The following is a 15,654-nucleotide window of genomic DNA, read 5'->3' as shown; positions in this document are numbered from 1 at the left end:
GGATGGTGATAGGTAAGTGCGGGTAGGGAGTGGTGGGGATTGGTCTGTGGGATGGGAGGGGCGGATAGGTGGGAGAGAAGATGGACAGGTTGTGTCAGGTCAAGGAGGTGGGAGGGAGGATGGGTGAGGCTGGGGATAGGTAAGCGATGCAGTTCGGGGGCAGTGGGTATTGGTCAGTGGGAAGGGTGGGGCGAATAGGTGGGGAAGAAGATGAAAAGGTTGTGTCAGGTCAAGGAGGCGGCGTTGCACGTGGGATGAGGCCAGGGGTGGGGAGATTTTAGAACTGGTGAATTCCATGTTTAGGCCATCAGGCTGTAGGCTCCCAAGGCGGAATATGAGGTGCTGCTCCTCTAGTTTGCGGGTGGCATCATTGTGACACTGGAGGAGGCCCAGGATGGACAGGTCACCCAGGGAGTGGGAGGGGGAGTTGAAATGGTTGGCGACCGGAAGGTGTTGTCGTTTTTCACGTACAGAGCCTCAGATGGAGTAACTTATGTTCCTGAGGCGCTTTGTTAGAATTTCTAGCAGAACTGTGTTGGGATGAAACTCTATCCCTCTCTCCCAACTTCTCCACCTCCCCACAACTTCTACCATTATCCTTGACTGCTGTGCAGTTCCCAGGGTTGGATTGACTGCATCCGTTGTGAATGTATAGAATTCTCAAATGTCCTTGATCTCTTCCTCCTTGATGCTAATTTCAATTGACAGTCTGCATACTGTTAGAGTGCCGACCCCCTCTAACTCTGTGTGTGGAGAAATGTATGGACTTCCATTCATCGCTAACTGAATTGTTGAGTGATCAGTTAATTAGGCCACAGCACAAAAGATTTGAAGCTTATTTAGGGGTCTGAGAAATCCTGGACCCTCCTTACAGCAGAGTGTTGACTCATTTATCAGGGGTTTATTTGTAATATGTGTCCAATTAGCTATTGGAATTGCTCCGAGGGATGTACACATCCTGTAATTAAGACCGAAATGGAAGTCCGGTTATGCTGTTTTTCTGATTGCGTGGCATGTAATGCATTTCCTGCTTCAGAGCCTGCATTTAAATTGTCAGATGTGGTCAAATATTTGCTGCTGGTGTTTTCTCTCTTGTTCCCAGTGTTACAGAATTGTCAAGGGAAAGACATCGAGATGGAAGCCTGTGCTGACCATTGTTGCTTTGAGCTTTCATGACTTATACCTTCAGTACTTGAAACTTTCATGCACTTTCTCCCCCCGACCTCGCCTGTCTCCTTCTGGAATATTCCCTTGTAAAGAAGGTCTGCAGTGGTTTTTGTCGAGGTTCATCCCGAGCAGCTCATGATGCAGGTCTCTGTGCTGTACAGGTTCTTCCCTGGGACGCACACCGAGACAATAATCAATAGCGCCTGGAAGACCATCCAGTCAGTGAAGGACGCTCTTTGGTCTGCCCGAAACTTGTTGGTCTTCCAGAACAAGGAGCTGACCTTCACTGAGCGTTGCAGACTGGCACATTCCAAGGTCCAGGACTATGTGCTGAGGGACGCACTAAAGCCTGGGGCAGCTGCTGCCAAAGAGCAGGGGGGAAAGATCACCGTATGAGGTCCTTCTGCTGATGTTAAATGGGAGTCTGTTCAGTTTTTGGACCCTCTCAGTACCTCAAATGCACGTAAATATAGTGTCACTCCAGTAAGAGATGCCTTTGGTTTGTTTGGATAGAGTTAAACTGGTGGCCTAACGGTGTTATCGCTGGACTGTACATTCAGAGACCCAGATAATGTTCTAGCAATTTCGGTTCGAATCCTGCCGTGGCAGATGGTGGAACTTGAATCAATAAATATCTGGAATTAAGAATCTAATGATGACCGTGAATCCATTGTGAATTGTTGGAGGGGGGGGAAACCCATCTGGTTCACTAATGTCCTTTAGGGAAGGAAACTGCCATCCTTACCTGGTCTGGCCTACATGTGACTCCAGACCCACAGTAATGTGGTTGCCTCTTAACTGCCCTGTGGGCAATTAGGGATGGGTCAATAAATGCTGCCTAGCCAGCGATGTCCCTTGTCCCATTAATGAATAAAATGAACTCCAATGTTTGTTTCTTTCCTTGATATGCCACTGTACTGAACTGAACTGCACTTGTGGCTATGTATATGTTAGATAAATAGATATTTTTATGAATAAAGTATACTTATGAAATAAAACAAGAGCGTTCAAACCCAAACTGAGCACACAGCCCATCGCACTTATTCTTCTGCACCATCTTCAGGATTTAACATTCATGAGCTCCCTCCATTTCCGCATGTTCCTACAGTTCTCAGGCTTCTTAAAAAAAAATCTTGATGTTGTCAATTCATTAATGTTTGATTTTTCTCACATTCCCTCTGCTTTATAGTCTAAAGGAGTGCTGCATTATCAGGGGTGCTGTGTATGGGATGAGACATCATCTTGTGGTCCTCTCTGTCTTCTCTGAGGGCTGTACAAGGTTTCATTGCAGATTTTAAACAACGAGAACGGGCTTTTTCTACATTGTTCTGGCCAATGTTTGTCCCTTTGTTAAAATTGTTACAAAGTACCGATGGTCTGGAAGGCCATTCAACCCTTGAGCCAGATCCACATTTCTAGACCATGGCTAATGATCTACCATAATGCCATTTCCTCGTGCTATTCCTAGCACCCTCTTTAGTACGTAAAAATCAATTCATCTTTGTCTAGAATTCATTTAATGACTGAGCTTCCACAGCCCTTTTTTTGACATAGTTAGCTGTACCAATCTCACAACTGCTCCTTGTGCTGGCAGCTTAGGCAGCAAACACAGTGCTCATGGAGCAAGCAGGCTGCCATCTCTTAAAGCCCACTCTCTCTACCACCAACACTCAGTAGCAGCAGTGTGTACTATCCAGATGATGCACTGCAGAAACTCACCAAAGATCCTCAGAAAGCACCTTCCAAACCCACGACCCATTTCCATCTAGAAGGACAAGGGCAGCAGATGCATGGGAACAACACCACCTTCAAGTTCCCCTCAAAGCCACTCACCATCCTGACTTGGAAATATATCGCCATTCCTTCACTGTCACTGGGTCAAAATCCTGGAATTCCCTCCCTAATGGCATTGTGGGTCAACCCACAGCAGGTGGACTGCAACGGTTCAAGAAGGCAGCTCGCCCCTACCTTCTCAAGGGCAACTGGGACAGACAATAAATGCTGGGCACAGCCAGAGACGTCCACATCCCATAAGTGAATAAAGAAAATCACCAACACAGAGCCGGAGGCCGCAAACCTCCCTCTCAGGATCACTCACTGTCACCTTCCGTTAAGCTGGAAATGGAAACATGCAGAGAATTCCTACAGTGTGCAAGCAGGCTATTCAGCCCATTGAGTTCACACTGACTCTTTAAAGAGCATCCCACCCAGGCCTGACCCCTGACCCTACTCCTGTAACACTACTTTTCCCACGGCTAATCCACCTAGCCTGTACGTCCCTGGACACCATGAGCAATTTAGCATGGCCAATCCACCTAACCTGCACATTGTTGGATTGCGGGAGGAAACCTGCACAGACAGTCGCCCAAGGGTGGAATTGAACCCAGGTCCCTGATGCTGTGAGCCACCATGCCGCCCATAGCATTGAAGAAAATGGTTATGGCTACCCAAAGTGTTCAGGGTAAGTGATTTGACCTGTGAGGAGGAGGCTGCAGGACCTATCGATCTGAGGCCATTTAGGGAGAAACTGTCACACACAGATCCATGCAGTGTACAGGGCACAGACCTCACTGAAGTTCTCATAGAATCCCTGCAGTGTGGAAACAGGCCCTTCGGCCCAACAAGTCCACACCTACCTATGGAGCATCCCACCCAGACCCATCCCCCTATAACCCACCTAATCGACACATTCCTGAACACTACGGGCAATTTAGCATGGCCAATCCACCTCACCTGCACATCTTTGGACTGTGGGAGGAAACCGGAGGAAACCCACACAGACACGGGGAGAATGTGCAAACTCCACACAGACAGTCGCCCGAGGGTGAGATTGAACCCAGGTCCCCTGGTGCTGTGAGGCAGCAGCGCTAACCACTGAGCCACCAGACCTGGCCATCCTCATGCGTTAGATCCCTGTGTGCTCTACACCTCTCTGTTACAGACACTGCTGACCGTTCCTTTGGAGACAGAGGCCTGGGAAAGAATAAAGATGTTCGACCAAGAGGGGAAATAGGGCCCTTTTGTCCTGTGTTTGCCTTGTTCCTCCATCTTCTGCCTGCTGCAGCAGGCTCTCAATATAGACATCAATACCCAATGCATCACATAGCCACAAAATCAGGCATCTTACTGAAGCATTTGCATTTATGCCAAAACATTGAGAGTTATATCAAAGTAAGAATTCATATCCAGTGTTATGTCACCTGACCATCAAAGTGCACTCATTGGGTTTCCTTGTTTCTCAACCTCTCACTACATCTCCGTGTAGCCCCAGCTTCTGCAGTTGGGGCAGAGGAAGCCCATTGGTCCTGGACGTTTGCTTATACCACCCTGGGATTGTTTGAGCCTGGACTTGCTGAGAGTCTTCTTGCAAGGGAACCCTCCTCAGCTTGAACCTCCGAGTCTCGGAGGAGGCAGAGCCACTGTGGAGACTGATAGTCGAGCCAGCTCTGGAGTGTCCCAGGAAGGGTCTCTGTGGAGGTGCCACAGAAGGCTCTCATTGTCGCCATGCCTGAGGACCATTGTTGGGACAATAGAGTGCAGGTGTTTGCGTCTCTCCAGGTAACTCCAGGACCTGGCTTTCCACAGCAGCTACCAACCTGTCCACAGAGACAGACGGACAGATAACCACATGATTCACGGCACTGCTGCAGCTTCATTGGGTCCCACATTCTTGTCTGTCAGTCCTGTCCCTGGCCAAGCGAAAGCAGGACAGGGTCCATTCCTGCCTGGGGCTGAGCGGGCACCTGACCTCTGGCAGTCATAGAGTGACTGAGCCATACAGCACAGAAACAGACCCTTCGCTTCAACTTTTCCATGCTGACCAGACATCCTTTTCCGACCTAATCCCATTTGCCAGCATTTAGCCCGTCTCCCTCTAAACCCTTCCTATTCAAATACCCATCCAGATGCCTTGTAAACGCTGTAATTGTACCAGCCTCCACCACTTCCTCTGACACCTCACCCCATGCACGCACCACCCTCTGCGTGAAAAACTTGCCCCTTAGGTCCCTTTTAAATCTTCCCCCCACTCACCTTAAACCTATGCCCTCTAGTTTTGGACTCCCCCACCCCAGGGAAAAGACCTTGGCTATTCAACCTGTCAGCCAGAGGCACAAAGGGTTTCCCTCAGTCAGTTGAAGTGCTCGGCAGCTGGTTCTGCCAAACTTTCTAACACGAGCATTCCCACCACAGGGTCAGTATCTGAACTGGTGGGCTGGGGTACAGGAGGCTGCCTTGCTGCTCTAGTCCTCAGAGGAGGGGGCTTCTGGTGGAGCCCAGCATTTCAGTGCAGCTGTCATTTCTTTTTATTGCAAAAATGTACTTTATTCATAAAAATAACTTAAGTACATGCAAAACCTCTCAATCCATTCTGTACAGTTTTTACAGAGAAAAACCAACAGAATTTTGGAATTTTGACATTCCTTGGAGCTTCCCCGCATTTGCAAAACAAAGGAATTTTCTATTCATACAGGAAGCTATTTGGATCACTTGAGGCAACGAGAGTGTTTGGTAACTGAACAAACTCCCATTATACTTTGGCTGAAAGACCTTAGACAGTCATCTTTCCTCACTGTGTCTTGGTGATTGCTGACCCAAGCTTCAGTTCATCCCTCAGCATTTAGTCCTGGACCTTGGAATGTGCCAATCTGCAACACTAGGTCGAGGTTCAATCTTTACACTGAAAGATCAGCAAGTTTCGGGCAGACCAAAGAGTGTCATTCACCAAGTTGATGGTCCTCCAGGTTCAGTCTATGTTTGAGTCGACGTGCGTCCTGGGGAGCAGACAGTAGAGCACAGAGTCCTGCGCACAGGACTGCTCGAGATGAACCCTGAACAAAAACCACTGCATCTCTCTCCAAACCATCTTTGCAAAGGCAGATTCCAGAAGGAGATCTGTGACAGTCTCTTCACCAGTGCAGCTGATTCGAGGGCAGTGCGTGGCATTGTAAAAAGACCGGGTGTACATGAAGGATCTGATGGGCAGTGCCCATCTCACCACCAGCCAAACGATGTCTTGGTGCTTCCTAGACAAAGAGCGAGGCTTGGTGGCTGGCCAGCTCCTGGAGATCCTCCCTGACATCGACCCCTATTGTCTGTAGCAGGAGTAGGTTCTGAGGTCACGGACATCTCGCTGGTACCAACAAAACAGGAGAGAGAGAAGGAGTTGTGGCCAATGGCTAGAACTGGTGTGCAATGAACCACATTGACAGCAGGATGACTTTGAAGATTATGGGGAATAATGAATGGTATTTAATCAGAAACAAAAATAAGAAATTGTTGCAGAAGCTTAGTGGGTCTAGCAGCATCTGTGGAGAGAAATCAAAGTTAATGTTTTGGGTCCAGTGACCCTTCTTCAAAACAGCAATTTTAGTGTTTGTTTCTGATTTCCAGCATCCCCAGTTCTTTAGTTTTTTTGAGGGTTTTTTTTCTGGACTGTATTTAATCAGTTAGGGGACATGGATATCACAGCATCCCCACTGGAATGGTTCCAGTTTTCTCCTGCAAGAGCCAAGATTCTCTCCTCAGAGGGGGAAGGTGGTGGGGTGATGGTGAGGAATCAGATCTTGGTCACACAACAACCTGCCTTGTTATTGGCTGTCTTCTCCTAGATGGAGAGAAGGAGCGAGAAACGTGCTTGAACGATGGTGTGGTGCCCTGGGCAAGCAAGTAGTTAGTGCAGAGGCCATGCAGGGTTAATGGTGTGGGAGGTTTTGTTGGGGTGAGAGCAAGTGAGGCATGATGTTTCATGCGAGAGTGAGAGAATGCCTGAGTTTGGTTATTGGTGGGAGGTTTAGCAGAGATAGAGTAAGGGTCAGGTAGCTGAGAGGAGATGGTGGCACTCATGCTGGTGAAGTAGAGAATATCCTCACCGTATATTGATGCTGGCCATTCTTCTACACCACTGAGAATGACATTCCCTGTAATTTTTTCCCAGCACTGCGCAGATCTCCAAGGCCAGTACATGGAAGCAACTTCTCAGTCACAGAGGGAATATTGGTTGAGGTGGCACTTGCACATATGATGAACTCAGACTGGTTAGCCAGGGTATGATGGTGTGGCCTCCTCTGTCAATCTCTGAGGATAGGGCACTCCCCTGTCTACACCACCCCCGAACCAGGACCCCCACATCCCTATCAGAGAATTGGGACTTCCCCAAGATGTTCAGATTCTGTCCACCAAGGGTGGCAATGCAGCTCAGTTTGCTGCAGCGGTTAGCTACAATGGTTACAGTGGTTAGCACTGCTGCCTCACAGTGCCAGGGACCTGGGTTCGATTCCACCCTCAGGTGACTGTGTGGAGTTTGCACGTTCTCCCCGTGCCTGCGTGGGTTTCCTCTGGTTGCTCCAGTTTCCTCCCATAGTCCAAAGATGTGCAGGCTAGGTGGATTGCCCATGGTACCTGGGGGTGTGCAGGCTAGGTGGATTAGCCATTGGAAAAGTGGGGTTACGGGGCTAGGGTGGGAGGGGTGGATGCTTTCTGGAGAGTCAGTGTAGCCCTGATGGGCTGAATGGCCACTATCTGCACTCGAGGGATTCTATGATCATTGAGCAGGGCAGTTTCAGAATGCCAGTGCTTGCCTGGGTGCACACTGGGTTTTTTTTAGATGCACCTGGAATGCAGGCCTCTTGGATATCCACTGATTGTTGAATTTTCCTGGGAATGGTGGGTGGTAAGATCAGAACTTAACTGGACATGAGGGATGCTGGATTGGAGGGATGGGCAGTAAACATGGCCCGCTTGGTATGATACGCTAAGAAATCTTGCTAGGCCTTGTGAGCTTCCCTTCCAAACACTCAATGCAACTCTCACAAAAAAAAGCATATGGCTCAGTCCATTATGTCTGCAGCACAGTATCAGGCTCTTCAGCCCAAATAAATGCTGTCAGCATTTATGCTCCACACAAGCTCGCTCCCAACGAAAGGAAGGCATAAAAGCATCTGTTAATTGTGCATAAAAATGCAAACGTTGAGCGAAAGTTGTTATGTCGATTTATTTTCAATAAAAATCTCTTTGTGTAACCTTGCACATGCCTGGTATTCAGTTTAGGATTGCAATACTTGGCAGTTAGTGCTGTCATTGGGAAATATAGCTCTCACATGAGGGCATGGCCCTTTTGTCATTTTCATGGAGATTAAGGAAAACCTGCCATTAGAATGCCATAAGAGAACCATAGTCTTTGGAAAAATTGTCTGCCTAGAGCCACTTAACCCCCTGCACCTCTCTAACAAGCCCCAGGAGCCTCTCTTGTAGCACGGAATATCTTACAATGATCACAGTGTTACTGGGTACTAATGCTTTTCTTTGCTTTGCCTTGGGGCATAGGGCAAGAGGAGTCAGAGCAGCTCTTTTAAAGAGCTGGCACAGACACAATGGGTCAAAGGGCCTCGTTCTGCAATCTGTGATTACAAACTGCAAAGGAACTACTGCAGAGTGTCCAATGTACATCTGAAAACCAGCTTTCTTAGGACACACTGTAAAGGTCAAAATCAAAAACGTTTGCCCTGCTCACTTAACAATTATCAACGCTATAATCCTGGAGGTTTCATCACATGACTATGTACCTTCATCCATCCTGTGCCCCTCAAAGTCCTGGCCATTTGATCACTCAGCATTTCTACAGCACAGCAAAAGGCCTTTCAGCCCATCAAATCTGAACTGGTCAAGACAACTTTCCCAGTTCCCAGCAGTTGGCCCACAACCTTTCGTACCTTGGCATCGCAAGTATGCATCAAAATAATTCTTAAAAATTATGTGGGTTTCTGCCTCCAATATCCAGACAGGCAGTGGGATTGAGATTCATACCACCCTCTGGATGAAAACTATTTTCCTCACACTCCTCTAAACCTTCTAACCCCTTACCTTAAATCTATGCCCCGGTTATTGATTCCCTCCACCAAGGTGAAAGGTTCTTCCAGTCTATCTTATGCTCCTCAAAATTTTATACATCTCAATCATAGAATCCCAACAGTGTGGAAACAGGCCCTTTGGCCCAACAAGTCCACACCGACCCTGACCCATCCCCCTAATCTACACATTCCTGAACACTATGGGCAATTTAACATGGCCAATCCATCTAGCCTGCACAAGGAAACCCACGCAGAATGTGCAAACTCCACACAGACAGTTACCCAAAGGTGGAATTGAACCTGGGTCCCTAGTGCTGCAAGGCAGCAGTGCTAACCACTGAGCCACTGTGCACTGCTAATGCAGATACCCAGACAACATTATAGGGACATGGGTTTGAATCCTGCCATGGTGGAATTTAAATTCAATAAAAATCTGGAATTAAGAATCTAATGATGACCATGAACCCATTGTCGATTGTAGGAAAAACCCATCTGGTTCACTAATGTCCTTTAGGGAAGGAAACTGCCATCCTTACCTGGTCTGGCCTACATGTGACTCCAGACCCACAGCAATGTGGGTGACTCTTAACTGCCCTCTGGGCAATTAGGGATGGGCAATAAATGCTGCCTGGTCAGCGGGCCATCATCCCATGAATGAACAAAGTAAAAAGTAAATAAATAAATCCTATAATGTGGATTATTCACAGTCCTGTCTTTCCACAGCCTACTGTAAAGTCAATAGATGCCTCATTATCTGATTAGTTGAGTTTTGACTGACAATCAAATCTCCTCTTTCCCATTACACCCCCATCCCAACACTTTTATATTTAGGAAACAAAAATGTGCCCGGCCCACGTTGCCTGAGAGTGAACTCAAAGTCAGAAGCCACGCGACACCAGGTTACACTCCAACAGGTTCACCTGACAAAGGAGCAGCGCTCTGAAATCCTGTGATTTCAAATAAACCCATTGGACTATAACCTGGTGTCGTGTGACTTCTGATATTGTCCACCCCAGTCCAACATCGGCACCTCCACATCATGGCTACCATCGAGAGTGAACTTAGTCGGTGGGTGTGCAGATTATTCCACCATTAGGTGGGACCTAGCTGAGCTGGAATCTCTCGTTTCTTAACTTACAGGTAACCACACACTCTCAACGGAAATCACTGGACAGGAGATGATACCATGTCCCGGTTCCTTCCCAACTCTCTGGATGGCGCGGGTGCTCCCTAAATGGTGCTGTAGTGATTGTAACGAGGTTAGCCAGATGGATCTCATACCCCGATTGGGGCTGTTAATCTGGGCCAACCAGGGAGCCCTGGCTAACAGATATAAGCAGGAGTGTCAGGGGTTCTGTTCACTCCAGGAGCCAGCTCTGAGGAAGGTGGATCAGTGACAAGGACTCTCCACGTGTAAATAAAGGGTGACTTGGTGATGGGGCACCAACCTTCATGGAGTTATTTCAGGTGCAACTGGAGGGCACCGGATTCCAAACAGTCACTTCTCTTCTTAGCTGGTTCATTATGGTGCTGCATTTATTAACTGAGGCTTTGGGGCCCTTCTTGGCCATTTTGCACAGAATTGTACTGCCCAGACACAATTCTGCCCAAGATAGCGAGGCCAGTGGCAGGCTTCTCCTAACCTTGCTTCAAGGCACTCCACCAGCTTATGCTTCAATTGGAATTAGAATCAGCTTTATTGTCATGTCGTCAAATAAGAAACAGTGAAAAGTTTACAAGCCACATCTTATGGCGCCACCTTAGGTACAGAGGTACCTAGATACAGATTCTTAAGGACAATTTCTTAGGAGAAAATTAGACAAATAAAGAAATTAAAAAGTCCAGCGTTGCACACCCTCACACCAACTTAGGTACAAAAGTACAAAATCATAGGAATAATTTAGAAAAAAAAATAAAAACGTCAGAATAATAGTCCTTCCAACCCAGTTCATGCCAGGCTTCACCCCCAGACTGCGCCAGGCCTCACTCCAAGAACGCGCCAGGCCTCACCCCCAGACCTCACCCCCCCTCCCCCCCAGACCTCACCCCCAGACCGCTCCAGGCCTCACACCCAGACCGTGCCAGGCCTCACCCCCAGACCGCGTCAGGCCTCACTCCCAAATCATGCCAGGCCTCACCCCCTGACCGTGCCAGGCCTCACCCCCAGACCGCACCAGGCCTCATTCCCAAACCGCGCCAGGCGTCATCCCCAGACCGCGCAGGCCTCACCCCCAGACCATGCCAGGCTTCACTCCCATGCCACGCCAGGCCTCACCTCAAGGCTCTTGATGCTGGAAGCCCACTCTGGAATCATCTCAAAGCCGGGAGTCCACATTGAGGTCGGAAGTCCCTTTCTCTCTCATGCACTGGCATAATTTCTTGTAAACAAACTTGCCTCAACTATTCAATATTGCAATGAGCAAAAGACTTTATGATGCTACATTCCTGTGCACCTCAGAAACCTGGACAGTACATAAAGATCTGTGGAAGAAAATGGACACTATTGAAGCATGGATACTAAGATATCTGTTAAAAACTTCCTTTGCAGATGATAAAAGACAGGAAGAAGAGGTGCTTGAAAATTACAAGAGCGGAAGGAATTTGGGTAAAGCAACCCCAGAGAAGGAATTGTTGATATTTCACTAAAATCAAACAAAAAGCTGAAGATGTGGAACAAAAAAACAGGAATTTCTGGACTCGCCCAGCGAATATGGCAGTATCTGTGGCAAGACAGTAAAGTTAATGTTTTAAGTCCAGTGACTGTTCGTCAGAATTGTCACTGAACTTAAAACTGCTTTCTTCCAGCAGATGCTGCCAGACCTGCTGAGTTTCTCCAGCAATTTCTGCTTTTATTGTTGGTATTTCGGCCATTTGATCAGAGCTGAAAAGCGACAGAGATCTCTTTCAGAGGACAAGGAGAGAAAGACACGTCAGTTAGATGATGGATGTTACAGATGAGCTACAGTGGTTGTATGAGGATGGCAGAGACAATGAGCATGATGCCCCATGACAGCTGAGCTCCTCTGGGGAGGTACCTCTGAACAGCACTGCACAAGAGCACAGCTATTTCCCATCGTCATGAGTTCTACATTCTAGCCTGTTTACAGATAATGACGATTGTCCTGAATTCCCTACTGGTTTTGTTCTCTTTTGTGAGCAGAAATATAAATGGAAATTCAATCCCATCCTCTCAGCTTATCTCTGTGTAAGTGGCAGATTTTTTCAGGCCCTTTGATTGCCGTTGTTCATTTTAACAAGTGTGAGGCGAGGATCAACTTAGGCTAAACGAGAAAGCGATTTTCTTAAGCCTCATTTTCTGTCACTAGAGTCTTAAACTGTAAATTGACCTCAATTTTCTCGGTTCACTTTCGCAATGAAGCATGCAAAGAAGTTGCTTATTGGCAAGCAGTAAGGTATGAATTATCCTGGAATTAATGGTCTGTGAAAATCTGAAGATGGGCCTTTCTGTTTATCCTGCAGATTATGATAAGACATTTGATAGCTGCCACGTTAAATCGCAAATCTAGCTTGGGTTTCCTAGAAGATCTGGCAGCTGAACTCCTTAGTTTCAGAATCTTACCTTTGGCAACGGGAGAAGCAGTCGGGATGTGTCCTGGGATGTAACATCCACGCCCTTATGGAGCCTTTGAGTTTCATTTCAAAAAAACAGGAGAGACATCAGTCTGTCTTTGCCCAGTACATTCTGTGTAAATGCAAACCATCCACAGTGGATTAGAACCCCAAACTGAATTTGATCAGTATCTGTTTTCCATCAAGAATCCATTGAAATCATCGCCATGGGGATTGAAGGGTTGAAAGTTTGAAGAAGGAGAAACTAATCTGTCATGAGTAAATGCAAGGAAGAATTTGAGAGGAATGTTTTCACACAGAGAGTGGTTCAGATGCAGAAGCCGATGCCAGAAAGGGTGACTGAGGCAATTCAGGGGATGCCAGAGAAACATGAGAGAGAAGGAAATAGATGGATCATTCAATGCGAGAGGAGGTTTGTGTGGGTGCTAGTAGAGAGCAAATGGGCCGAGTGGCCAGATTCTGCACTGCAAAGTACACCGGGAAATCCCCCAGAAGGCTGGGATGGGTTATGATTGGTTTTATTAATTGTTTTTCTGGGTGGTATGAGTGAAAAAAAAGAGAATCACAAGGGAAGTGTTGGTGGGTGGGTAATTTGCACAATTCTTTTTCACACAGAGGGTGGTGTGTGTATGGAATGAGCTACTAGAGGAAGTGGTGGAGGTCGCTACAATTGTAACATTTGAAAGGCATCTGGATGGGTATATGAATAGGAAAGGTTTAGAGGGATATGGGCCAAATGCTGGTAAATGGGACTAGATTGATTTAGGATATCTGGTCAGCATGGATGAGTTGGACCAAAGGGGTCTGTTTCTGTGCTGTACAGCTCTGTGACTCTATAACTCTATGACTGCACGTTCACCTCTCAATCAGATGGAATATGCAGCCAAATACGTTCGCCCAGGGATCTACAGGCTGTGCCTCCACAGCTATGTGCAGCTCATTATGCAACCAGGCAGCTGGTTTGACTGGTTTAACTGGTCAGACCCATATTGATGGTACTGCCACGCAAAATACTGTGAACCTGCCTAGGGTGCGAGATCTCATGAGGAATGAGGAATACTCGACCAGCCTGACTCTACAGCCACCTCGCCCCCAAACTGACCCCACTCCCCTCCTCAGCCTTAGCCCTGACACTAGCTCTACACCACCCTCCATCAGCCTCGTCTCCAAACCCCACCCTGACCTAGGTCTGACTGGACACCATCCTTTATGCAGCCTGACACTTCACTGACCCTTATTCCCCACTTGGTCCTGGCCTGACACCCCATTGGCCACCTGTCTAAAGTTCTGTCTGGGATCACCCATCCATGATTTAGTTATAACACAGTCTGATTCTGCGGACACCACTCTCCATGTTAGAACAGGCTTTCACTGCAAATAAATGGCTTGTTTGATTTTGTAAAACTTTTATTTACATTCCATTTGTGAAAAACTACCACTCAATTGACATTTTCTTTCATAAAAAATCTTTAAAAGGTTCTTGAAATGTGTCTCTGTCTTGTTTCTCATTATTATTAGCATTTAGAGTCATGCTCATAGAGTCATAGAGTCATACAGCATGGAAACAGACCGTTCGATCCCACCAGTCCATGCTGACTATAATCTCAAACTGAACTAGTCCCACCTGCCTATGCTTGGCCCATATCCCTCCAAACATTGAAGCAACAACATGATGGCTGTATGATTGGTGTACAAGGACACTCAAGTTTCTTGCACCTACCCCTTTCCCAATCTATTCCCATTCTGATAATAACTGGCCTTCCAGTTTGTGCTCCCAAAGTGGATCACCTCACATTTATTCACATCGCACTTCATGTGTCATGCAATTGCCCAGTAACTCAACTTTCTTTATATTGACTCATGGCATGGGACATAGGGATCTCTAGCTAGGCCAGCATTTACTGCCCATCCCTAATTGCCCACAGGACAGTTAAGATTTAACTAAATTGCTGTGGGTCTGGAGTCACGTGTCAGCAAGACCAGGTAAGGATGGCAGTTTCTTAGGATGTGGCTCTTAGGATGTGCTTTTGATTGGATTTAATGAAATGGCTCTTCTTGTTATTAAAATGATATGCAAGGAGGTGAAAGGAGAAAAGTGAAAAGTGGGAATGTAGATTAATCAGATGCGCCATGAATTTACCAAATGGTAGAGCAGGCTCAAGCAGCTGAGTGGCTTACTCCTGTTCCGAACTCAAATGTTTTGTGTTTCTTATATGTGTATGGTTACCAGCCATGGCTCTTGGGCCACGTGAAAGGAGTGTTGGATGTGCTGCCTGACAAATTTGATCTAAATCTGACTCTGTTCACTTCTTCAAACGGACATTAAAGATCTACGTCACTAATCGAAGAACAGCCCAACATTCCACACAGCACACTCTGCCAAGCCCACGGAAAAACAAAAAAAAAACAGGTCAATTAGGCCATCAATTCATTGCTATTTGAGAGATACTTGGCCTAGACCATTGACCCAGGTAATATTCTGGGGACCTGGGTTCAAATCCCACCATGAAAGATGGTGGAATTTGAATTTAATAAAGAATCTGGAATTAAGGGTATACTAATGACTGTTAAAGCATTGTCAATTGTCAGGGGAAGAAACCCATCTGGTTCACTCATGTCCTTTAGGGAAGGAAACTGCCATCCTTACCTGGTCTGGCCTACACGTGACTCCAGACCCACAGAAATTTGGTTAAATTTTAACTGTCCTATAGGCAATTAGGGATGGGCAGTAAATGCTGGCCTAGCTAGAGATCCCTACATCCCATTCCATGAGTGAATTTAAAGAAAGTTGAGTTAGTGGGCAATTGCAAGACACATGAAGTGCGATGTGAGTAAAAGTGAGGTGATCCACTTTGGGAGCACAAACTGGAAGGCCGGTTAATATCAGAATGGGAATAGATTGGGAAAGGGGTAGGTGCAAGAAACTTGAGTGTCCTTGTACACCAATCATACAGTCATAGAGCTGTACAGCACAGAAACAGACCCTTCGGTCCAACTCGTCCGTGCTGACCAGATATCCTAAATTAATCTAGTCCCATTTGCCAGTATT

At 46.9% G+C, this 15,654-nt stretch overlaps 1 protein-coding gene across 1 annotated transcript in view; it reads left to right on the top strand.

The window, feature by feature from the left end:
- Positions 1–11,660, top strand: part of LOC109913124 (semaphorin-3B-like) — a 186,625-nt gene extending 174,965 nt beyond the window's left edge. The window contains exon 16 of the mRNA XM_048606683.1: positions 11,563–11,660. Coding sequence (XP_048462640.1) covers positions 11,563–11,660 — 98 coding nt within the window. The remainder of the gene's footprint in view (positions 1–11,562) is intronic.
- Positions 11,661–15,654: the final 3,994 nt, after the last annotated feature.

This window comes from Rhincodon typus, chromosome 16, assembly GCF_021869965.1.
Source record: "Rhincodon typus isolate 14 chromosome 16, sRhiTyp1.1, whole genome shotgun sequence".
Taxonomy (NCBI): Eukaryota; Metazoa; Chordata; class Chondrichthyes; order Orectolobiformes; family Rhincodontidae; genus Rhincodon; species Rhincodon typus.
This window is presented reverse-complemented; position numbering and strand designations above follow the sequence as displayed.